Source organism: Palaemon carinicauda, chromosome 1 (genome assembly GCF_036898095.1).
Source record: "Palaemon carinicauda isolate YSFRI2023 chromosome 1, ASM3689809v2, whole genome shotgun sequence".
In the NCBI taxonomy this organism is placed as follows: Eukaryota; Metazoa; Arthropoda; class Malacostraca; order Decapoda; family Palaemonidae; genus Palaemon; species Palaemon carinicauda.
The window spans coordinates 275,501,711-275,526,963 of record NC_090725.1 but is presented as its reverse complement, the minus strand read 5'-3'; the positions used below and the strand labels follow the sequence as shown (position 1 = coordinate 275,526,963).

General features: G+C 41.1%; 1 protein-coding gene across 1 annotated transcript in view; it reads left to right on the top strand.

The window, feature by feature from the left end:
- Positions 1–25,253, top strand: part of LOC137639222 (zinc finger protein 721-like) — a 159,394-nt gene that overhangs the window by 49,959 nt on the left and 84,182 nt on the right. Inside the window, exons 3-6 of the mRNA XM_068371521.1 lie at positions 291–351; positions 903–2,212; positions 3,571–3,696; positions 8,990–9,296. Coding sequence (XP_068227622.1) covers positions 291–351; positions 903–2,212; positions 3,571–3,696; positions 8,990–9,296 — 1,804 coding nt within the window. The remainder of the gene's footprint in view (positions 1–290; positions 352–902; positions 2,213–3,570; positions 3,697–8,989; positions 9,297–25,253) is intronic.

Sequence of the window (25,253 nt, the reverse complement as noted above, 5' to 3'; positions counted from 1 at the left end):
AATGATGATAATAATAATAATAATAATCAGTTGTTCTTCCAAGATATGTCACCTCACTTTTGCAAAGGAATTACTTCTATCTTGGGGATGCATGTAGATTTGTCAGCCTTTCTCTACTGTAATTACAAAAGAGGTTGAATCTACTTGGGTGACTCCATAATTGAGAATTCATTGTATTGATAATGGGTTTGTGTAAGAAAAAATGGTAATCTTAAGGTTCAATAATTTTCATAGACTATTATATTTTATTCTGGAATTGTTATCAGTACTAATTTATGCTTTAATTTTAGGTTATGCCAGTCATATGAATCTTTACATCAAGTACTTACCTGTATCAGAAAATGAGTACTAGTGAGTTCAACTTTACTTTGACAAAATTTCAAGCAGTGGTATCAGTCACAAGAATATGAGAAGTTAGTACGGTACAGTATTTGTGATTTAGCCTCTGTCTTGATGGTCATGTAAGTAACAAGAAAAGATAATTTCTCTTCTCTTTAGTAAAGGAATGAAGAGATTGATAACAAATATAGAGTAATTTTCTCATTACTGTATATTTTCATTATGTATATATATGTACAGTATTGTATAACATCAAAAGTTGTTCAACCATGTTAAGGTCTTTCAATTATCAGGCTTCTTTCACCATGTCTTCAGAGTAGTGATATTTTGGACAAAATCTTAATACTGGAAAGAGTTTTATCTTTCAAGGTGAATAAAAGTAATTATGAGTTTTCTCTCTTCTCGGTGAAATGTAAAATAAAATGAATTTTGAAACTGTTGAAAATTTGCACTAGAAATATATGAATGGGTTACAAGAGGTGCAGTATAATGCCATTGGATTACTTTAATGTATTTTGAGACTTTATTGATGTTATGAATGACATGTATATATTATAACTTAACTACCATCTTTCAATGTATGTGGAAAATTCTAGGGAGGTTAAAGTGTCTGAAGACGGAGAGAACGAGATGGAGTCAGAACTTAATACTGAAGTTCCTGTAAAGGAAGAAGGGAAATGCCCTTTATCATCATCTTTTATCAAACAAGAAAAAAAAGACCTGTTTGGTGATCAGAGCTCAGCTGCTAGTGATTGTTTTGTGTTTGTAGAACCATCTATTGTGATAAAGACTGAGCCAGAAACATTTAATGTTGAAGACGGAAAAAAATATCCAAGCAAAATAGATTCTGTAGACAGTGAAAAAGATTTTTCAGACTATGATGAGAACTGTGGAAAAGAAATCATGCTGGAAGGTGATGTCAATTCACCAACAGACATTTGCCAAGTCAGCTTTTCTGCCCCTGAGGAAGGTGTCGCTCAAGATGTTTGTCTCAGCCCTCCTGAAACAATGGATTCTGAAGAATCTGACTTTAGATGTACTGTATGTGAAGAATCATTCTCGGCATTTGGTCCTTTTGCAGACCATATTAAAGCTCATACAGAGAGCAATCCATTAACTTGTAATGTTTGTGGAGAGGCCTTTTCAGAAATAAGTCAATTTGCAGCTCATATGAAACTTCATACAGAAAGTAATCCTTTAACGTGTAATGTATGTGGAAAAATCTTTACCATGAAATATGAGTTCACAATTCACATGCGAACTCATACTGGAGAAAAACCTTACGTTTGTCCCGAATGTGGAAGAGGATTCTGGAAAAGAGGTCAACTCAATGCTCACCGGAAAATTCATACTGGCGAAAAGACGTTCATTTGCAAAGAATGTGGGAGGGGATTTTATAAGAAAGATCATCTTAGCAATCATATAAGGACTCATACAGGGGAGAGACCATTTGCTTGCCCAGAGTGTGGAAGAGCCTTTGGTACCAGAGATCATCTCAAAGTTCATATGAAAATTCATACTGGAGAAAAGCCATTTTCTTGCACAGAATGTGGAAGAGCTTTCTATAAGAAGGACCATCTCAGCACTCATATGAGAGTTCATACGGGAGAGAAGCCATTCCTATGCAGTGAATGTGGGGGGAAATTCTCTACAAGAGGCCATCTCAATGCTCATATGAGAATTCATACTGGCGAGAAGCCATATGCCTGTACTTTGTGCGGAAAAGCATTCTCTGAAAAAAGTAAACTTAAGCTTCACATAAGAATTCACACGGGAGAAAAACCGTACCTTTGTAGTGAGTGCGGAAAATCATTCACTCAAAAATATAAGCACACAGTTCACATGAAGAGTCATGCAGAAGAAGCCTTGAGATCACAAACTTGAAAATTTGCATAGATGAGCATAGAAAATACATTCTTAAAGTTCTTTAATGTGTGAAGTCATTCATTTTATTAAATGATTACGGGATAGATTGTCAGAAAAAAATCTTGTCAAACAAATGAAAATTTCTGCATAATTATAGTGTGAAAAACTATTATTTTCCCCTGATGAAGAAGAGAAATTTCTGAAAGAAATGAGATAAGCATCTTCGTACACATGTTATTAATATTGTAAAAGGGTCCTTTATGAACTACATGTGACATAAGTGCATGTGAATAGAAGCACTATCTTGAAAAGAAGTGTAATATGTTTTTACTAAACATTTATTTTACATTAGGAAAGAAAATAGTGTTTTCTAAAAAGTGAGGGAGGAAGCCATGGATGTATAAATTTCATTAATGGATTAATGAGAAAAGACTTTTGCCTTAGACACTTTTCATTAAAACTCACAAAAACACAGGTTATTATTAAAAGGGAGGAGATTTACCAGCCCAATGAGTCAAGCTTGACTCTTACAGTGCTGACCTAAGAAACCAAGATAATATGATAGACTTGAATACTCATTTGTCCCTACATGGATACAAACCCTCATTCTCTAATAGGAATATGATTTTAGCAAAGTTGGAAACTCAGCTGTTAAGATTTTAATACAAGGTGTCTGTAGTTACAGGCGACCCCACGCTGGCTCACTGAGTAGCAACTTGACTTGATTCATCAAAGTGTATAGAGGTATTCGTGGTGTGACTGAACTTTGCGGATAACTTTTCTTTTCCCTCCTTTTAGCAGGATTGGTTGCTTTTAATAATAGAGGAACCATGTGTGGTCATGTGGTCCTGGCCTGGCATTCCTGGCCGTAGGCATGGAACGGCTCAGTGTGTCCCCATACATTGTGCCCTTCTTGCAGAGGACATGACTGTGAGGCATCATTGCCCTACAAGGAATGTAAATTGTGGCTTTCTGCAGTGACTTGAGTATGGCAAGAGAAAGAAAAAGAAAGATAAGCAAAATACTTCCCCTCCAAGGTCTACCTTGAAATCTAAGAGCTCCATTAAATCTCTCTCCCTTCCTCTGGTAATCAGGCTTCTGAACCCTTGCCTTCAACTCTCTCCGGTTGGGTGACGGAGGATTGTGTCCTTGAATTAACCTTGATGCCAGCTCAGAGGTAGTTGGTCCTTCCCCAGCTAGTCAAGGGTGACCCTGACAAATTTTCAAAGGATCATGCCCGTAGGATTTTGTGGCTATCCATAGGGTTGGAGGGCATTTTCAGCAGAAAAGCTTATGTTTAGTTATTTAGTTATTTAGTTATTGCTAAACCTAAAGCTTCCTCTTGTTTTATCCCTTCTCCTATAGCTCCTGCCGAGGAGAAACTCGATATGAACCCCTCTTGTCTACAAGAATCTTTGGAAGGTGCAGGTGATGACAGAGCTTTACCTTCCATATTTACCTCGCCAACAGTTCATGGAGCGCTCTTGATGGGTAAGAGTAGGAAGTGCCTTCGGCTTCCTTCTGCTCCTAGTCTGATGTCTTCAACCTCAAAGGCGAATATTTCATGCCTCACTGAGGCTAAGATGAGCAAGAACCCCCAGTACTCCATAAGGGAATCTGTCTCCCCAGTGAAGGTACTCATAGTTTCCTCCTCTGAAGATTGCCCTTCTAGACCATTTCAGTCCAGGAAAAGAGATTTGGTACATGAGTACACCCTTGCTGGCAGTGCTTTATTTTATTCTTACGGGAACGCACTCTCCTACATGAACCTTGGATCGCTCTTATTATGTGCCCACGTCCTTATATTTGCAATCATGCTCTCTCCTCCAAGCGAGGATATGTGCTTACCTCTAAATACTTTCCTCTTCGGGGTCAGGCACACTTGGTAGCTCACACCCACATACATTCGCCTAATACAGCTTACTATTTTGCTCCAGTAAGAGAATACTTGCACTAGCCTTCTAGAGCTTAAATACATCCACCTGTTAATGGTTGAGCTTGTTCAGTTGTTAGCAATCATGCATGATCTCTTAGAACATTACAGGCCTTTAAGAGTAGATGCTCTTCACCATGTTAGTGCACATTAGAGAATTAACAAGATTTGCCTTGGGAAGGTGCTCTTGTAGAAGAAATGTGGTTATTCTGGTGCAAGCACTCATCTCTGGATTTTTGTCCTTACAGGGAGACTAGTGGAATTGTACATGCACTCCTTTCAAGTAGGAACTTTTTCAGCAGAACTTGGAAGTTTTATGCATTCACGCTCCCTTAGTAATGCGCACAGGCTCATGTACTGATAAGCATATGCACTTTTGGGAACCATAGGCAGAGGTTTATTCTTCTGTTAGGAAAAGTACTCTATAACTAACAAGTGCACAATCACATGCAGGGTCTTTTTCGACAGTTAGATCACACCTCTGTGTGCTCAGGCTCTAGACTAAGGTGATTCTCATAATGTTAAGCACTTCTTGGAATGCACGCTATCAGCAATGCAATCACACTTTTCTCCAAGAATTTGAGAACTTGTCAGGTTTCTCATGCAAACACAGTCATTTTTGGGTGGATTCTCCCTAATTCAATTAGTATAACTATCTGTAATAGATAAGAGATAGAACAACAGTGGCTACATTGCTAGTAGCGACTCAACAGTCCTCTGTTCGCAATTACCTATGGTGCTCGCGCAACAGATCTGGCATATTCATAAAGGTGTTTCCCCTTTCTTAAGGGTGATTTTTAGGAGAAGGTACCCCTACCCAGAATAGTTGGCAAGTGTACTGCAGCTCATGTGTCCTACCATAGAGGTACAATCACTTCTTAGAACATGCTCACTATGGGGGGAGCAAGGGCCAGATCATTAATGGACTACTAATAGCATACATAACCCCTCCTAGGAATTTTCACATGGGAATTCGACACAGGCAGTAACACACTCTTACCCTTCTGATAACCACATGCTGCAGAAATTAGAGTGTATTCATCAATAATAATACGTACCCCTCATGGTTCACAAGCTTTAGGGGAAGATGCCACAATTTTAAAACAACCTGATAGACTGACCGTAAAGGTCTTGCTCAATCAGTCTCCGAGCATTGCTTTGTACCTCATGGGAAATCTCTGTTAAACTCCCAATATCCTTTCAGCCCAGGAGCATAGGGAACTTGGATACTGGAATAGGAGGGAGCAATCTCCTAGGACAAGGTCCTCATCTAATAGATTTTAAGATGCTGGGACTGACAGGAAAATCTTGGCTCCCACATGACCCCATCAAAAGAACTCTCCTCTTAAAGAGACCACTGATACTAAGGACAGCATAGTCCAAAGGTAATCCTGACACAACTGCGTAAGTCCTTCAAAGGTACAGCCCCTTAGGCAGTTTTCCAAGGCAAGCTTGGAGGCAGAGGCTTCATCTCAAGCCTCAAGGCACAGTCCAACCCTTTCAACCTCAACAGACTATCACCCTCAGCCAAGATACAACCCCGAGCAGATAAATAGAGCGATTCAACTTCCTACCACTAGCAGTAGGGATTCATAAGAGGCAACAAACCCCTCCATGGTAGACGCAGGCCTGCCCCAGTAGAAACCAACAGTCCGGAGACTGAGTCTAGCTTCCTAAAATTGCTGGCCTTAATGAGCCTGATTGATAGCCTGGGAGAGGCTATAAGAATATTTATAAATGGATATAAGACATCCATTGACAGGCTCTTCAGAGCATTGCAGGGTTCTAGATCCTCCTTAAAACTTCCATGGTCAAACTGACCAAAGAGGCTTAGACAGAGCCAACGAACAGGTCTCTGATCAAATAAGATATTGCTTCCGCGGTGTCTAGACAGAGAAGGTTAAACTCCTTTTGACCCATCAGTTAACAACTCTTGCTATCAGTCATACCAGTAAAAAGATTAGAAGAGCAACCAATTAATCTTTCTGACTCAGACGCTTCAAACATGGGAGCCACAGCAATGGCTAGTCACCAAGCAACCTCCTGGTTGTACCATGGGTCTGGGACTATTACTTATTTCGCTTCCTCTCAGGATCTCTCGAATTCTGAGACCGAAAGAAATTCACTTACCTAGTATTATTAGAAGTGAAGGCAGTCACCTTCTTGTCTGACCAATCTGCAAACCAGCGGAATAAGGTGCTAAGAGAAGGGATGACTTGGAGGTAAAATTTCCCAGACATATAGGGTAAGGCAAAGAGAAGGTCTAGCACTAAGAAATGTCCCACTAAACCAGAGTCAGACACTTTCTCCTGATGAAGTTGAAGCAATGGTGGAAAAGTGGAGGAAGAACATTCAGGGCAACCTTTTCCACTGTTCAGTCATCTTTAAGAAGTCTGACCACTCCAAGTCCAACTCAAAAAGACTAGAGCTGTAACACTGTTGAAGTCAGCCATAAGAATGCACCATCCTTATCTTGGAAACCTAACTATCCTAATCCCTTTCGTCTATGGTTTAGTCAACCTAGAAGGGGAAGAGGAAGGAGAGGAGCCAGAGGGCATTAGGGAAGGCAATCCTCCCCTTCCACTGCCACGAGTTGGGGAGAGATGTCTATCGAGCTAAAGGGCAAGGTGGCAGTACCACAAAGCAGAAACTAGACAGTAAGCATCATTTGGGACAGTAACTGCCTCCCATTCATTAGTTTTCATTCTCCCTCATTTGGACACCAACAAGGTTGTATAGCCTACTTACAATCAGTCCTCAGAGAAACACTATCTTACAAACAGAATAAAACTAGTTCAAAATAGGTCTCCAGGCTTCTACAGTTGCCTGTTCCTTGTAGAGAAGCTGACAGGAGGCTGGAGACCAGTCATAGACCTCTCAGTCCTGAACGAGTTCATCGTCAAACTCCATCCAAAATGGAGAAGGCAAAAACCGTATGAGCCGCTATATGTTTTCGGTAGATCTGAGAGACGCATACCTACAGATACCAGTACATCAGTCCTCAGGGAAGTTTCTCTACTTCATCCTCAGAGGTGATATCTACCTGTTCAAAAGTCCTCTGGTTTAGACTGTCAACTAACCTTAAAGTGTTCGCCGGATTGATCACTCCATTCTCGGCTCAGGCTCACTCCAGAGGTATTGATTCGTTTCCTTCGATACCTGTACAATTGGCTGATCCTTTCTTCTTCACAGAGCCAGTTCCTACAACAGCAAATGAACTTCTCTCCTTTTGTCACAATCTGGGGATCATGATAAATTTAAAGAAGTCCAATCTAGAGCCCAAGCAGAGGATGGCTTACTTGGGTATGAGGATAGATATGGTATCGGGAAAAGTGTTTCCTTCCTAAGACCAACTCAGAAGACTAAAAAATGTAGTGTGATTCTTCCTTCACAAATCCCATCTTCCCAGCATGACAGTGGCTGCAACTTTGGACCACCTGTCTTCTCTGGAAAAACTTCCAAAGCAAGGGATGTTACACCAGAGATCCCTTCAGTGGTGCCTAAAGAAGTACCTGTATTGGTCGGCAGGCAGCCAAGAACGACCAACACCAGTTATTTCCAGTAATACGGAAATTGAGGGAGGACCTGTGCTGGTGGTTAAGAGATGAAAATATCCTCAAGAGAACAACCCCAGAGGTGCTTCTATTAAATTATCGGATACATACATCAAAAGAAGGCTGGGGTGCATATCTGGGAAGACAGATTATTATCATTATCATTAATACTAGCTAAGCTAGTTAGAAAAGCAGAATGATACAAGCCCAAGAGTTCCCAATAGGGAAAAATAGTCCAGTAAGGAAAGGAAATAAGAAAATAGATAGAATAGTGTGCCTGAGTATACCCTTAAACAAGAGAACTCTAACTCAAGACAGTGGCAGGACTTTGGTCAGAGGAGGAAAAGCCCCTGTATATTAAGATCTTAGAGCTGAAGGCAGCTCTTTTAGCTCTTCATTCTGTTTAACAACTTGTTGGCTACTCTGTAATGTTGATGAGCGAAAACATGACCATAGTGGTCTACATCAACAAGCAAGGAGGAACAGCTTGTCACTGCCTCTGCAAGTTAGTAAAATAGGTTCACCTGTGGGTGGCAAAGAATGTAATACTGTACAGTAGTCTTATCAGCAAAATTCATCTTGAGCAGGGAGAACGTCATTGCCAAAAAACTCAGTCTCCAAGTGCAGGGTTGTCTATTCATCCTGAAGTGGTTAAAAATCTCCCGACTTTATGAGGTTTCTCAGTAATACACCTGAATGCAGTGAGCCTCAACAGGAAGCTCTCCATCACTGTATTGGACATCGGATCTCAAAGACTCCTTTCAACATCGGTGGAACCCCCTTGAAGCTTCTGCTTCTCCATCATTCTGCCAAATAAAAGGGTCTTCAGTAGGGTCTTGGCCACACCAAATGGAAGAATCATCAAAGTGGCACCCAAATGGCCACAAGCAGAGTGGTACACAGACCTGATGTTGTCCTAGATACTCAGAGAACTCCCCAATTGACATCACAGTTATGTGACATTCTTGTCTTTACGGTTGGAAGTTATCAGCCTCTCCTCCATTACGCACTGTGAAAGAGATATCTGGATACTTGTGTTGAGAAAAATACCTTTCAGCTTGAGCTAAGTCTTTAGGCTGAAAGGTCTTGATCTCTCTTCATCAAGGAAACTCTCAATACTGATAAGGAGTTTCAAGCAATTGTGCCCTTTGAAAGAGCTCAGACTTCCAGCTTATATATCACCAAAGTCCTTAGCTCTTGGAAAAATGCCTCATATGAACACCTGAGAATGGCCTCCGACAGGGATCTTACTCTTAAATGTTTTTTTTTTTCCTCTTTTTTTTTTTTTTTTTGCTAGCTCTGGCCTCAGAAAAATGGGTCATTGAAATCCACATATTGTGTTATGCTGTATTTCATACTGAGGTTGCAAGGAAAGTCTTCTTTTCCTTTATTTCTGAATTCATAGCAGACTCAGAACCTTGCCATTCAAGACCTCATGTCCCTAGGTTTGAGTACTTTTCTATTTCTTCACTCTGGGAAGCAACTGAGGATGGGGATGAGTTGCTTCTTTGCTCTGTAAGAGCACTAAGACATTATCTGAAGCTCACACAACCTGTTAGACCACAGTTCCAAAACCTGTTTGTTGATACAGAGAGCTGTAAGAGGTAAGTCTGTAAAATCACCATCTCGCTCTGGCTTCTAGACACATTAGCCAGAGTGCAGGAACATCATGCGGACAGTGCCACGGCAGAACCATCCCAAGCTTACACTCAAGAAACCAGGAAGTGGGAGCTACCCTAGCCTTCAAAAGGAACCTGTCAGTAGGGCAAGCTTTAGAGGCAGGAATTTGGAAGGGCCAGACAACCTTCACAGCCCATTACTTAATGGATTTTACCACAAGTCTTTCACCACATTCTCTTAGGGACATGAGTAGCAACAAATACTGCAGTGTAGCGTTCTTAGCTCCTCGTAGGATGAAAAGCATCATGTTTATAAAAACAGTTGCAGCATAAGTCTTTAAGTTAAGAGAGAGACTGTCTGGCCTTCTTCCTCTTCTCTTCCCCTCTCTTGGAGTGCAGCCTTGACACGTTATATTGCTGGAATAGACCCTGATGCGCGTTGGTTATCATGCTGAGCACTTCTACCATATGTAAAAGTAGAAGTTAGATCCACCATCCTTCTAATGAGGGGGAGGATGGATATAAATGTAAACCCCAGTGTGTATAAAGATTCCTAAACTGACAGTTTGCTCAACAACAGAAGCCTAAGTCTATCGCCTAAACCCTTTAGGACGATGGAAGTCAGTTCTCCTGCATTTCCTGAGGTTCGAGTGTATCAACATCCCGGCATCCTCTTAAAGATAGATCTCCTATTATGGGATGAGGGTTTGTATCTATGTAGGAACAAATCACAAATTTTTAGAAATCTGGTTTTTTCTAAACTAATATATACAAACTTTAGTCCTTCAACTTAACTTTCTGCCTCAATCCACCCAGCAATTCCAAGATGAAGGTCTAATTGCCTACTCAGTGAGCCAGTGGTGGGCTGGGCCAGGCCATCCCCGCCACCTATCTGTAACTGCCAAAACCTTAATATAAAATCTTAATAGCCAAGTTTCGATCTTTGCTGAAATTATACTATGAAAGGACTAAGGTTTCTTTAACTATGAAAAATACCGGTTATTTTAAAAAATGTGATATTTGGGTTAAGCATTGGGCATATCAACAAATTCAAGTATAATAAATACAGTTTTGATGATGTACTTTTATAGTCAGTAAAATACAGAAAACTGCTAACAATGCTTTTTGCTTTTGTTCAATTGCATATCATTCATGAATATACGTAATATAGATTATTCATATTTGATTTTTTCTTTTGAGAAAATTAATTAGAATTTCTGTTGTTGTAAACCACATTTCTTTTTAAATTATGAATTTAATATCCTTCAACAAATTGTTGTATCTTGTACAGTACTGTGTATCACTCTGTACTTGGAAAATCATTCTTTAGATGCTTAGACCCCAGGTGAATCTGTGAACAGATGACTGATCGTTTGCTACCATTTCTTTGTTAATACACATCAGCCTTCTCTCCAGTGATGATAAAGAAACTTGGAATTCGAGCTTCACTGCTTTTTCTTCTTTTTCCTTTCCCTCTCACGTGTCAAGATCCTAGAAGACAGCAACTCTCTTCACTTGAAGATGGGGTCTCTTAATGACCTTTTTATTGTGCTTGAGGAATCAGCCTGCAAATTTTGTGTTGTGTTGTTTTCTGTTTGTTGATGGCTTGCTCCTGTCTTTTGGTGATGTTACTTATCCTCTATGCCAAGATCTACCTCATAACATGGGTCAGGTGTTATTTGTTCTTACTTATATACAAATATTTTGTCCTTTAGAATATGGAATGTCTTCAGGGGAGCCAGAATGGCCCTTGAAATTGTCAATGAGGTAGTAAGACAGGTGGTGAACATGGGTAAGTTGCCCATTTCCCTCTTCTGTTAAAGACTTCACTTTTGTCTGCGAGTGGAACAAGTACAGTAATATTGTTGCATTTTTTTTTCTCATACATTTTAGTTTGAATAGTTAATTTGGCTTTGTGCTAATAATGAAGCGAAACAGGAATGTGAGTGTAGGTTGGACACTGCATCAGTGTATGGCTAAAAAAGTTATAGATCAACTCACTCTGCACCTTAGAGGCATGGTTGTTTGCCGATTATTACCTCCCGTTAAGTAGGTGCATCCTTTGAGGAGCTGAAAGGGTAAGTCTTCTCACACATCATTCTTTGGCAATGCCCATAGAAAATCCAGAGAGACTTTAGCATTTAATGTCCCTCATTAAGTTCACTGTTTGCTTAAGCTTCTTGGTATTCTCTCCTGGCTTGGCCTGTGAGTATGCTTCAAGAGCAGAAAGAACTCTGATGTACATCGGGGAGTTTCTTCAGGGTTGATAGAGTATGAGGTGTTAGTCTCACTCTAATGTACTGGAAGCTCTTTGTTGCAGACCACCAATGTTGAGTGACCTAAGGAAGGAAAGAATTCCTTAAGTCTTGCAGGTAGGCCCTTGATATCTTTCTTTGAGGGAGGTGGTAGATAAGGCTATCTTACCCCTGGTATCCCCAGTGTCAGTAATTGTGGGTGTGATGCCAGTGCCACTGACCCCAGTGGTGATCATCGTAGTGCGCCTGAAGCCCAAGAGGGCTATAAGAAGGCTCCTGCACCTGTGATTATAACTGTACTGGTGCCAAAGAGCAAAAGAAGGCTCATACTGGTGGTTGTAGTGCCCAAGCCTAAAGTTGGTCATAAGAAGCCAAGGGGCCATTATAATTTGTACACATAGCCCTGATGCTTATCACCCCTGTGCCAAATGTCTTCAGTCCTGCTTACCTTTGTATCAACTGTCTTTATTGCTGTTACCCCTGTACCAGTCAACCCTGCCTCTGTGTCTGTTACCCTGGGACCCATTACTCCCTTGCTCACTGTGCCTCTGACCCCAAGCCTGTGTTGGTGTTATGAGTAGGATGTGGTAGGATGAATATTCATATGTTCATTGCAAAAGAACTACAAATAGTGTATTTACAGTATTACACTGTATGTGAAACTTTAATACATGCCATTCGATTTTCCAGTTCAGACCAACTAATTTGAACAGACTTCATTGCATTCTAAAAAAAGTCATGACTTTTATAAAGATAGCTGTGCTACATTAAAGTATTTTTTTCAATATTAAACTTACCCGATGATCATATAACTGTCAGCTCTGCTGCCCGACAGAAAAAACCTACGGGCGGAATACGCCAGCGATCGCTATACAGGTGGGGGTGTACATCAACAGCGCCATCTGTCAAGTAGGTACTCAAGTACTCGATGTCAACATAGAACCAATTTTCTCTCTGTCGTGCCACCGGCAAGACCTACTAAATACGCTGTTACTAACTGGATTTGTTTTCACAACGATTTGGTGAAGTACACTTTTCCAGTTTTGAGCTTTCGCTATGCAGGGGTTTTATCTTCATTTCAAAACTTGAACTCGTTTTGGATAGATTTATTTATGGTGACGAAGAGAGTATGGACTCTCTTTCACTTTTAAATGGCCGACCCTTCCCTTAGACGGAAGTGTGTTTAGGTTTTTGGTAATTTTTCTTAACACGTTATAGATCTTTATATTTTATATCTCTCCGCCTTTATAGGCCTCTTCGATTAACTTTCCATTTTTTATAACATATAACAATAAATTTTTTATGTTTGTTTATATGCGACCTTTCCTGTTAGTAGGCGGTCCTAACTTGGAACCGAAGTTAATTAACATTGAGCCCGTTATATCGTATTTAACCTTTAAGGAATATACTTTTTAAATTTTAATGCTTTATGAAAGAATTTCTTTGATAGTCTCGTACTGTTTTCAAAGATGAACTAACGTTTAGTTTTTAGTCTACGCAGTTGTTGACGTTCAGGACGTTCAACATGCGCTCTATCGTTACGATAGAGAGAGTGTATCACGGTTTCACTTTGCAGTAAGAGTAAACCTATTCTAGCGTTTCGTTCATTCTTTCTTAGCTTAAATGGTTTAAATTCTAAATTAAAGGAACTTTTTATTTGGAAAACCTTTCAGTTTTTTCCTTTAGCAAATAACATGTTTTAACGTTATATAATTGGGCTCTTCTCTCAGGTGCGAAATCAAGAGAGAAAGAGAGAAAGAGATAGAGACGGAGGGAGAGAGAGGAGAATAAACGTTTCGTTCAAGCTGGTAACGTTGTTCTCGTTTTTTTTTTACTCTCCTCCCTAGTCGCTGTAGGGGAAGAAGGTAAAACGTTTCTAGGGTTTTATTCTTGTTCCCAGGCTATGTGCGGTGAGAGATTGTAAACGTAGTTTATTTGATCTAGTGTTTAGTCTCTTTTCCAGCCACTGAATTCTTTATCTTTATTTATGTTTTTCTGTTGCATTGTACGTCTGTTTTCGCAATTACTACCTTTTAATGAAGGATAGGATTGCGTGTTTCAGGTAGAAATCAGTTAAAGTTTCGATTTCAGTGAAATAAGTGCAAAACAGAAAATCAAAGTGATAAAGTGATATGCGCAAAGTGTTACAGTGTTGCGTCCGAGGGTTCGTCTGTTCGTGCCAGTCGTTCACCTAGTCCGGGACCTCTTACAAGCTCCCAAGCCCAGGGGAGAAGTAATGTCGAACGACTTATGGGTTCCACAGGCCTTGATCAACGAACAGACGTTTTTCCCTCCGTGGTTTCGGGCGTATCCTCCCAAGACCGCCCCACCCACACAAAGACGAGAGAGCCCATTTATTCCTCGTCTGCGGAAGAGGTTTCTCGTAAGAAACCATGGACCACATCTTGCAGCTTTTTAAGTGCAAGTCGGTCCCTTCCGCGCAAGTCCAACGGCCCAGGTGTAGCCACTGGGTCAGTTCGGACTCGCTGCAGTCATCCGACGACTGCACACCTCCCAAGAGAGGCAAGGTGGTACCGCAACAGGCAGTAACTCCGTCTGTTGCCGCACCAGCTGTTTTAGACCCTCAGTCACAACGGACAGTAGCTCCGTCTGTTGCCGTTTTTGTAGACCCTAAGTGGTCTTTACTGCAGTCTATGCAGACTCAGTTAGCTGCGGTTATGCAGGAGTTTCGTGCGGAGAAGGTTGACACTGCTCCCGTTAGCCTACAACCTTCCACGGTTGTGCGCCCAGCTCACGCTGAGGCTGCCTGCTCCCACACTCCGGCTGCGGAGAGCTCCACCTCCGATGCGCAATCGACCCTGCCAGACGCATGTTGACGTTAGCCGACGTGCGGCACCCTCCGTTAACATGCGTGAGCTACCGCATCAGCAGTGGGAAGGTGGAGTCGAGCTGCCGTGTTTTGACGCGATGCGTTAGTTTCCGCAACCCACGGCAGTCCCCACCACGCACCACCACTCCGCTTTGGTTGTTGCCTGCTCCCACACTCCGACTGCGGAGAAGGTTGACGATGCACCCGTTTGCCTTCAACCTGCCACGGTTGTGCGCCCAGCAGAAGCTGCGGCTGCCTGCTCCCACACTCTTGTTGTGAGAGCTCCTCCACCCATGCGCAGTCGACCCTGCCAGACGCATGCTGACTCCCACAGACACACGGAGCACTCCGTTGCCGTGCGTGAGCTACCACAAGCTGCCGTGTTTTGACACGGTGTGTCAGCCTCCGCAACCCACTGTGGTTACCGCCACTCGCCCGCAGCAGACTAGTCAGTCAGGAGTTGAGGCTTCCCCACACAGCTTTGGTTGTTGCCAGCTCACAGACTGTCAAGCAGTTACATGACGTTGCCTTCTGGTCTGCTACTAATGCACCAGTGCTGTATGTCCTCACGCACCTGTTGTGGTTCACAGTTCAGTTTTTGACAGTTCACAGACTGTCAAGCAGTTACATAACGTTGCCTTCTGGTCTGCTGCTTATGCACCAGTGAGACCCTCACTGAGATAACCTAGCTTTTCTCGGACATGGTTCCTGTAGATGAGAAAGTGCTGTTCTCCCTCCTACTGATATTCCTTTGAGGACTCTGTCATTTGGAGAGGAGCCTTAAGCTGCTTAGCCTCCTATGGACTTTAATTAAAGCATAACAAGGCTTCCAGGGATGGTAAATGGTTCCGCTTCAGTCGCTAACCCCGTCTGTTGCCACACCTGCTCCCATAGACCCTAATGGGCTTTGTTGCAAGACATGCAGTCCAAGCTTGTGTCCTTGATAGAGGATTTTTTACGGAGAAGAACCTTCTGGCCAACAACCTTCCTACCGGTTGGTTGTGCGCCCTGTTGACGCTGAGGTATCCTACTCGCGTCCGCCAGTTGAGGTGGTTCCTCCACCGATGCGACCCAGTGTGGGTTGCCAGTCGCACGTTGACTTTAAGCGACTCTCGGAGGTGGTTGTGGACGTTCAGTGTGTCACTAGGAAGACGTTCAACAACCAGCAGAGGTGACTTGTTGTGACGCAGTGCGGCAACCTCAGCAACCCGGTAGGGGGTTGACTGCACAACCCAGACAGTCTAGACAGTTTCGGGTTGATGCTGTACTTCCTCGCGTCCCCATGGTTGACAGTTCACAGACTGTGCAGCAGTACCATGATATTGTGTCCGGCTCCGTCACGCATCCACCAGTGCGACCGGATTCAGCGAGTCAGACGTTGCCCACTCCGTTGCCGTTTCCTCATCAGTTTCGGATGAGGAACCCTCTGATGAGGACATTGCTGAACAAGACGATCAACCCCCAGCCCTGCTATCCATCCAGAAGATGCTGAAGAAGGAACGCTGCCCTGTCAGGCTGTGGATGAGTCTTGTTAGGACTCTGTCATCCGTGGTTCAATTTGTGTCACTTGGAAGACTACACCTCCGTCCTCTTCTGTATCATCTAGCTTTTCACTGGAAAAGGACAAGACGCTAGAAGCGGTCTCGATCCCGGTTTCCGGAAAGATAAAGTCTGGTCTGACTTGGTGAAAGGACTTTATCAACCTTTGAAAGGGTCTTCCCCTGACTGTTCAGACTCCCAACCACGTTCTCTTCTCGGACGCATCGGACGTAGGCTGGGGTGCGACATTAGGCGGTAGGGAATGCTCGGGATTATGGAACTCGAGTCAAAGGACAATGCATTTCGACTGCAAGAAGCTACTGGCAGTACGTCTGACCTGGAAAAGCTTCAGGTCTCTCCTTCAAGGCAAAGTGGTGGAGGTGAGCACGGACAACACCCTGCTTTGACGTACATCTCCAAGCAAGGAGGGACCTACTCTCTGACATGGTACGAGTTCGCAAGAGACCTCCTCACCTGTTCAACAGGTCTAGACTTTTCACTAGTAACGAGGTTCATCCAAGGCAACTTGAATGTCATAGCAGATTGTCTCAGTAGGAAGGGACAAATAATTCCAACAGATTGGACCCTCCACAAGGATGTATGCAAGAGACTTTGGGCCACCTGAGGCCAGCCAACCATAGATCTCTTCGCAACCTCGATGACCAAGAGGCTCCCAATACTTTGCTCACCTATCCCGGACCCAGCAGTAGTTCATATAGATGCCTTTCTACTAGATTGGTCACATCTAGATCTATATGCATTCCCTCCGTTTTAGATTGTCAACAAGGTACTGCAGAAGTTCGCCTCTCACGAAGGGACAAAGTTGACGCTAGTTGCTTCCCTCTGGCCCGCGAGAGAATAACTCACCGAGGTACTTCGATGGCTAGTAGACGTTCCCAGAACACTTCCCCTAAGGGTGGACCTGCTACGTCTGCCACGCGTAAAGAAGGTACTCCAAAGCCTCCACGCTCTTCGTCTGACTGCCTTCAGACTATCGAAAGACTCTCGAGAACTAGAGGTTTTTCGAAGGAGGCAACCAGAGCGATTGCTAGAGCAAGGAGAACATCCACCCTTAGAGTCTACCAATCGAAGTGGGAAATCTTCCGAAACTGGTGCAAGTCAGTATCCGTATCCTCGACCAGTACCTCTGTAACTCAAATAGCTGACTTCCTCTTTTATCTGAGGAAAGAACGATCTCTTTCAGCTCCCACTATCAAGGGTTACAGAAGCATGTTGGCATCAGTCTTCCGTCACAGAGGCTTAGATCTTTCCAACAATAAAGATCTACAGGACCTCCTTAAGTCTTTTGAGACCACGAAGGAGCGTCGTTTGGTTTCACCTGGTTGGAATTTAGACGTTGTTCTAAGATTCCTTATGTCAGACAGGTTCGAACCGCTTCAATCAGCCTCCCTGAAAGATCTCACCTTTAAGACTCTTTTCCTGATATGCTTAACCACAGCTAAAAGAGTCAGTGAGATTCATGCCTTCAGCAAGAACATCGGATTCTCATCCGAAACGGCTACATGTTCTACAACTTGGTTTTCTAGCCAAACGCGAGCGGCCTTCTCGGCCTTGACCAATATCGTTCGATATTCCAAACTTATCGTATGGTTGGAAATGAACTAGAAAGAGTATTATGTCCTGTAAGAGCTCTTAAGTTCTATTTTAAAAACCTTTACGAGGCCCGTCTGAAGCTTTATGGTGTTCAGTTAAGAATCCATCTTTGCCTATGTCAGAGAATTCTTTATCCTTTTTTATCAGACTGTTAATACGAGAAGCTCATTCCCTTCTGAATGAGGAAGACCAAGCTTGGCTGAAGGTAAGGACACACGAAGTTAGAGCTGTCGCAACTTCCGTGGCCTTTAAACAAAATAGATCTCTGCAAAGTATATTCGACGCAACCTATTGGAAAAGCAAATCAGTGTTCGCGTCGTTTATCTTAAGAATGTCCAGTCTCTTTACGAGAACTGCTACACTCTGGGACCATTCGTAGCAACGAGTGCAGTAGTGGTGGGGGCTCCACCACTACAATTCCCTAATTCCAGAACCTTTTTAATCTTTCTCTTGAAATATTTTTGGGTTGTCCGGAAGGCTAAGAAGCCTTTCGCATCCTACTTGATTTGGCGGGTGGTCAAAGTCATTTCTTGAGAAGCGCCTAGATTAGAGGTTTTGATGAGGACCTTTAGTATGGGTTGCAACCCTTCATACTTCAGCTCCTAGGAGTCGCTCAGCATCCTATGAGGATCGCGAGGCTCAGTAAGGAAGACGTACTTAAAAAGGCAGAGTAATTGTTCAAGTCGTCTTCCTTACCAGGTACTTATTTATTTTATGCTTGTTATTTTGAATAACTGCTAAAATGAAATACGGAATACTTAGCTCATAATAATGTCAACATGTAATGCTGGTCTCTACCCACCCCCCTGGGTGTGAATCAGCTATATGATCATCGGGTAAGTTTAATATTGAAAAATGTTATTTTCCTTAGTAAAATAAATTTTTGAATATACTTACCCGATGATCATAAATTAAAGGACCCACCCTTCCTCCCCAATAGAGACCCAGTGGACAGAGGAGAAAATTGGTTCTATGTTGACATCGAGTACTTGAGTACCTACTTGACAGATGGCGCTGTTGATGTACACCCCCACCTGTATAGCGATCGCTGGCGTATTCCGCCCGTAGGTTTTTTCTGTCGGGCAGCAGAGCTGACAGCTATATGATCATCGGGTAAGTATATTCAAAAATTTATTTTACTAAGGAAAATAACATGTTACTTTTGTTTTCAATTTCTGGTGCATTTCAACCATCAACTATTAGTGACTCTTTTACTCTGTGGTATCAGTGGGTGTTGCTAGATATGAACAAGTTTTTTGCTATTTGTACATGGTGTGGTGTTGTGATGACTTTCGTTTTATGAGTCGCCTTACCTTGTGCTGAAGCTGTGTTAAATAATGTACAATTACCTCTGAAAAGTCATATGAATTAAAATACCATGATTAAAAGAATATAGCGCAGTACATTGGGTTACCTACTATATTAGTCAACCACAGGTAGGCAATGGTCAGTGAGTTTGTTAGTTATGAGTTGACTCACCCTAGGGCAGCAAGCATTTGCAGATTCTTGATTTTCATGCTTGTCTTTGTTACCTAATCCCCTTGAATAAGGATGGCCAACTGTATTGCTCCTCTGAAAGCACCACTTCAGCAGGAGTTTCATCAGGTAGTGTAATATCTTTGTCACTGTTGTCGTCATTGTAGAGCGAAGTAACTTCTATATCCACTAACAGAGTAGTCCCAGTGTTTTTTTTTTTTTTTTTTTTTTTTTTTTTTTTTTTTTGTAATTACTAATGCTGCCATTTCTGAGGCAAAAGAATGTTCCTGTAAACTTCCATGGCCTTGTTGATTGCATTTTTGAGCTGCAAGGCACGAACCATCTACAATATGTGGCCCAAACTCCTCCAGCCATTGTCTGAAGTTCTTTTGTTGATTTTGCTGGAGTTGAGAGGTGTTCTGATGTTTGGCTGACTTGCTCTCTATCTCTTCCTCAAACTCTTCTTCATCATCACTCCCAGACTAGTCATCTTTACCAGATCTTCACCCATTACCAGATTTGATTAGGCTTTGATCAGGTCATTTATGCCATTGGTAGTCATATCTGTGAAGCCATCACTTCCTGGGTGAGGGGTGGATTTCATCGGGAGAGAATCTTTTATGGTTGTTGACCATCTTGCCACTATTTCTTCCAGCAAGCATCGATTGTTTCTCTCTTTATCTCCTTTATGACATTGGGACATTTTGGAGAAAGTTGCAATGTTGTAACCACACCAAGTTCACCTTCAGTGAGAAGTTACAATCTGCATCCATAGACTCGACCAGATATTGCAGGGGGAGTTGTTTATAAAGTGCCTTGAAAGCACAAGTAATGCCTTGATCTATGGGCTGAATCAGCAATGCCTTGTTTGGCATTAAGAATTCTACCTGTATGACCTCATAATATAGATCAATAAAGTGGCCCCCAGTGTTTTGCATTAGGAGAAGCGCCTTAAAATTAATGCCTTTTTTTTTTTCAATAAAAAAAAAAACACTTGACTTTGAGGGTAAAGTACTGGTGAAACCAATCTGATGTACAGTAATTGCTTTTGTTATCCCTACTTTTTGGCTGTGCATCCAGTGCACTGCCAGAAGGGTCTTGTTTTATTTTTTTGAGGCTCATTTGGTTTTTGGACTTATGAATAATCACCAGCTTTATCACAAAACCCGCAGTATTTCCACACATTATAAGAGAGGTAATCTTTGTAGGTCTTGTATCTAGAGGCTCTGGCCTCCTCCTTGATAATGAAACTCTGTGATGACATGTTTCCAAAAGAGGCCAGTCTCATCCATACTGAAAACTTGATTACGTTAATAGTCCCCCTTCATTAATGACACTTCTTCACATTCATCAGTGGTCAGTTTGTCAGCAGAGACAGCTTCTCTGGGAACACAGTCATAAGATTAAATTTCCCCTGAAATTTATCGCATTAGATTCGGTTAATTTCGTGGGAAATGCTGTAGTTGGTACCTTTTCTGTGTCGTCATCACCGCCATTTGTAAATATGCCATAGAGCTACCTGGCATTCTTGCACATGGTGTTGGTATCCAGTACAATGTTTCTCTTTCTATAGTCACTTATCCAAAGGACCAATACTGACTTCACCCTTATGATGGCCGTAATGCGAGAAGTTAGCACCCTTTTAGCTATCTTGTTAAAAGTTACATACTGTCATCCTTACATTCTTTTCGTCCTTCTTGATTTAGCGAGTGGTAGATTTGCTGATGTCGTGATGGCAGGCTACTTCTGCATAGCATCTCTCTTCCTTATGCATGTCAAAGAGTTTCATTTTCTCTATTATAGTAAACATCTTCATCCGATGCTTGGGTTCACCGCCAGAAGTTTCAAGCATCATGGAGTTTGAAAACAGTTCACAATTTTAACCTAAAAAGCAAGAAAAGAATCACGCAATACAGATAAAGATGTAAAGAGATGTTATGTAAATATGCATTGAAGCAAATTGAACAGTGGATACTGAATGCTGCAATTTGCTTGAAAGTGATCCTGTGGTCTGATAGCCAATCAGCAGCCAGGATACTGAGCAGCGGGCTATGATTGGTTGTTTCTCCTCTACCAGCCAGTGGAGTGCCTTGTACAAAATCATCTGGTCAAGTTTTACAACTCTTCTCCTGCTTCCTAAATTTTGTTTTCCTACAGATATGCTATTCTTTGTGCCATGTCACCTAGGGCACACTACACATTTTCTTCCCAGCAAACTAAATAAACTATTTATTGCAGTCTTAATACTGAACCAAATTTCCTCATTTCTGTAATTTACTTAATTCATAGGCCAAAAAATTACTTTTTTTTAAAGAAAATTATTATAATTTGAAAAAAAATAGGAAACTTATTGGGCTACAGAAACCCTCGACGTAAAGAGGAGTCCATGATATCGATTTATACTGTATATCCACAATGAACTGAGAGCACGATAGGTGGTCTGCGATATGGTGAAGGATTACTGTATGTGTTTACCACTTGCAATCGAAGTCAAAAGTGCTAGTCTGCTGACTGACAAGTAAGTGGAGCTTTTCTGCTACCTGCCAGTATTTATAACTACCTCGTTGATTTTTAAGTCATTCCAGCTTTGCTGAAGTCATACTCCTATTGAAGGACTTAGGTTTGTATAGTTTGGAAAAATACAAATTACTTTTGGAAATTGTGATATTTCATGGCATTCTAAAGGATTAAGGTGGCTGTGTTGTATTAGTTTAAGAAATGACATAATGTAGAATGATTGCAGTTCTTACTTAAATAACATCCCTTTGAAAATGGTGATTTCAATCCTAGTTTATTCTTTTTTTTTTCTTTAAATGTTTGACAGTTTCTGATGTCTGAGTTTCTTTTTTACAATTATTGTTTGTTACAAAGTGCATGCTGTGGTGCAATCTTCCAAATGTAGCATAAAGTAAACTTTTACAGTGATATTTCATTATTGTACCTGAGTATCTGCTGAATTTATTTGTACTCCTTTGTAATAATGTAAAGTAAAAGAACTTATTAAATGTTACTTTTTAAATGATATGATTGTAAAATTACTGATTGTGTAGACATTGTAGTATTCTATTTTTATTATGAAAATACTATGATTTGAATTAAATTAATTATAAATGTTTCTCATTAAAGATAAGCTACAGGAATAGAAGAAAACAAAGTACTTTATAACTTGTGAATTAAAGTATTTGAGATTCCTGGCATATCCTGCCTGAAATCACATGAAACTGATCTTGGTATATTAGTAATTCCTATTGAAAATGTTTTGTAACTCCAAGTAACATGAGTATTTTATCATACAAAAGCATTTTAAAGGAAGAAATAGAAAGGAAAGTACAGTTCAGTAAGTAAATTAGTGAAATTGTTTAATTTAGAACTAGGTGATTACAGATTTATCAAGAAAGATTTGTTTAAATGTGGTCAGCAGAGTATGCCCAATCATACTACAATATTATATTTTAATATGCTACTTAATACCAATCTTTAAAAACATATGATTGAGTCTGCTGCATAGACACTTTATAATTTGTTGCATGTGTATACTACAAAAATGATCTTATACATAACAGACATCTCTTACAATGGGACAATTATATATCCAGAATTTTTTTTTTATGTAGATTTCATACATATTGAAATTTTTATTGCATGCTTTTAATTGAGACATTCATGGTAACTTTGAAAAATCAGATAATCCCCATCAGTAAGATGATGAATTGACATTGTTTTAATACTACAGTATATAAGGGGAGGGTGATTGATAATTTCATGGCCTTTTGATGCATTTATTTATTTTCAGACGAATTAATGCCTAATAAATTGCTAGCCAAATAATGAATAAGAGAAGCAACCCCAACAAAGAATTTGATCGTTTAAAAGTCAGGTAGTCATTGAACCTGCACATTAGCAAGGTACCATAGGTTATTATGTTGAGAATAAAGCATCTAACATCAGGTAAATGATACAAAAGATATCTGAATATCCTTGCCACTAAATATGTAAGATAATATAATAAGAATCTAAATGGTACCCTAAAGTTAATATAAGAAAATTATTTGTACTATTCTGTTAATGTTATATGCCTCCTTCCACAAAGAGATTGTGAGGTCATATGGGGTTGGTGATAAGGGAGCTCCTTCAGGAATTTGGGTTAGGGCTACCCCCTGAGGAGAGGGCATATAAAGAATTCTTTGGTTAAACATCAAGCTAGCTGAACTTGGAAAATGTAAGCATTGTACCCATAGGTATGAAAGTAATTTTATTGAAATTCTATTTCTTGACAAAAACATCTCCAGTATGGAATGAGCAAATGGATATGACTTATTTTCTCAAAGTTAGCCTCTTGGTCTTCTAAATAGGTTTTATAGCATTAATGACTTAATAATCTGTGATAAAATGGCAACTACTGTGCTCATTTTACAACTGATGAAACAGATTGCAGTCCTTGGGAGCCAGATTTGGGGATTTGAGTAGATATTCAAGTTAGAAGGCACATTCATGGGTAGCTGCAAGGGCCACCATGGGAATAATCATTGTGGAAAAGCACCCATAAAGTTAGTTTTCCATGCCAGTTTTCTCCCATGGGTGTCTTAAGAGACTACTATATACTAAACACAGTGAGAAATGGATGATAGGGTAGGGCACTTGATCTTAAATGGATTCCTCACTATTGTCACATCATAGATAGCCAACTTGTATACTTTCTCCAACCCTGCTCCACCTCCTTAACTTCTGTCTCTCTCTTTCTACCTTTCTTCCTGTTTCTATATGAACTGGTGCATTTCAAAAATTATATCTGAAATTATTCTAAACTTTTGTTCCATACCACTATTGAGGTAAAATTCAAGGAGTTTTGTCTGAATAAAAGTTCGCCCAATCTTAAATGTGGTATATAAGCATGGGCCCTTCATCGCTCATATGACAAATGTTGCCGCTACACACTCTGACACAACTTCCCAGTAAACTGTTCATTTTCTTTAAGCTTGCCATATGGCCATCCTTATAGCCAAGCTAAGGGATTATTTACAATGTGGTCAGGTATATCTTGGAAGAAATTACTAATAGAGGACCTATAGTGTCACCTTTAAAAGCAGTTGCCCAAACAGCTATGGCTGCCAAGATAAGTGATAAAAGTCTATTTTTTTTTTTTTTTAATCAAAGCCTTGATAAAGAAGTGGCACCAAAGAAACCAATTTTCTCCTCACCTAAGAATAAGATTAAATTCTGAACCTGTTACTAGTTTTGATGATTTTGATAAGTGTGTATTGAGAAGAATTGTCTTGGAGATGGAAAGAGAGAATTTTGGACAAATACAGTAAAGTACCAATTTGAATAGAAACAGAGAGAGGGAAATAATTTTGAAAATATACCAATTTATATAGAAACCAAGTGAAAGTCCTGGGGAGAAGTAACCTTGGCTACCAATTCCCTCAGAAAAGTCATGGAAGGCTTACCTGAAAGGCCTGAGGAGCCCAAGACTTCCTAAGGTCAAACTCGTTGTCCACAGCCTACATGGTCACAGAAGAAGGGCCTTCAGCCTCTTGAGAGAAACGGCGAACACTATGGCTTCCTGGCGCACCAATGAAGCCAGAAAAACCAGCTGATGTTGATCTGTGATCTCCTCTCCTTAGCCCTGCAGCGTGCTTCCTTGGGACCAATCCAGGGTCGAAAGAACAGGGCCAGCAGCAGTTGTCTTCTTGGGTGTTACCCAGTCTGAATCTGACAAACTCCTTTGTTCACTTCTCCCTTTTCAGGGCATATGCCTGCCACTGCGCCGGAGGCCATGATTGACAATAGGATGCCTGGGAACAGACATTCCCCCTACAAGGGGGCACAGAGTGACAGGGGATCTACTGACAGCTTCGCCATGAAGTGGTTGCAGCGTCCACCCTTCCCCAAGCAAACACAAAGTTCTTGCTTCCAATCTATTTCCAGCATCCACGCTAGAAGGAGTAAGAATTAACAATTTTGGTTGGAGCCATTTTGTACATCTGCACACAACAGTGACCGAAACAAAAGTGAGTCATTTCTGCACCCTCGGAAGTTAGATAACTGTTCCTTATCCAACTTCAGTTACCGATTCCAGCTTGCTCCAAAACAATCTCCATAATTAAAGGACAAGGGTTTGTATGTCGCATAGCAACAGAGAGCATTAGAGAAATAATTTTGGAAATACTGTACATCGGTTTATATATATATATACTGTAGAGAGAGAGAGAGAGAGAGAGAGAGAGA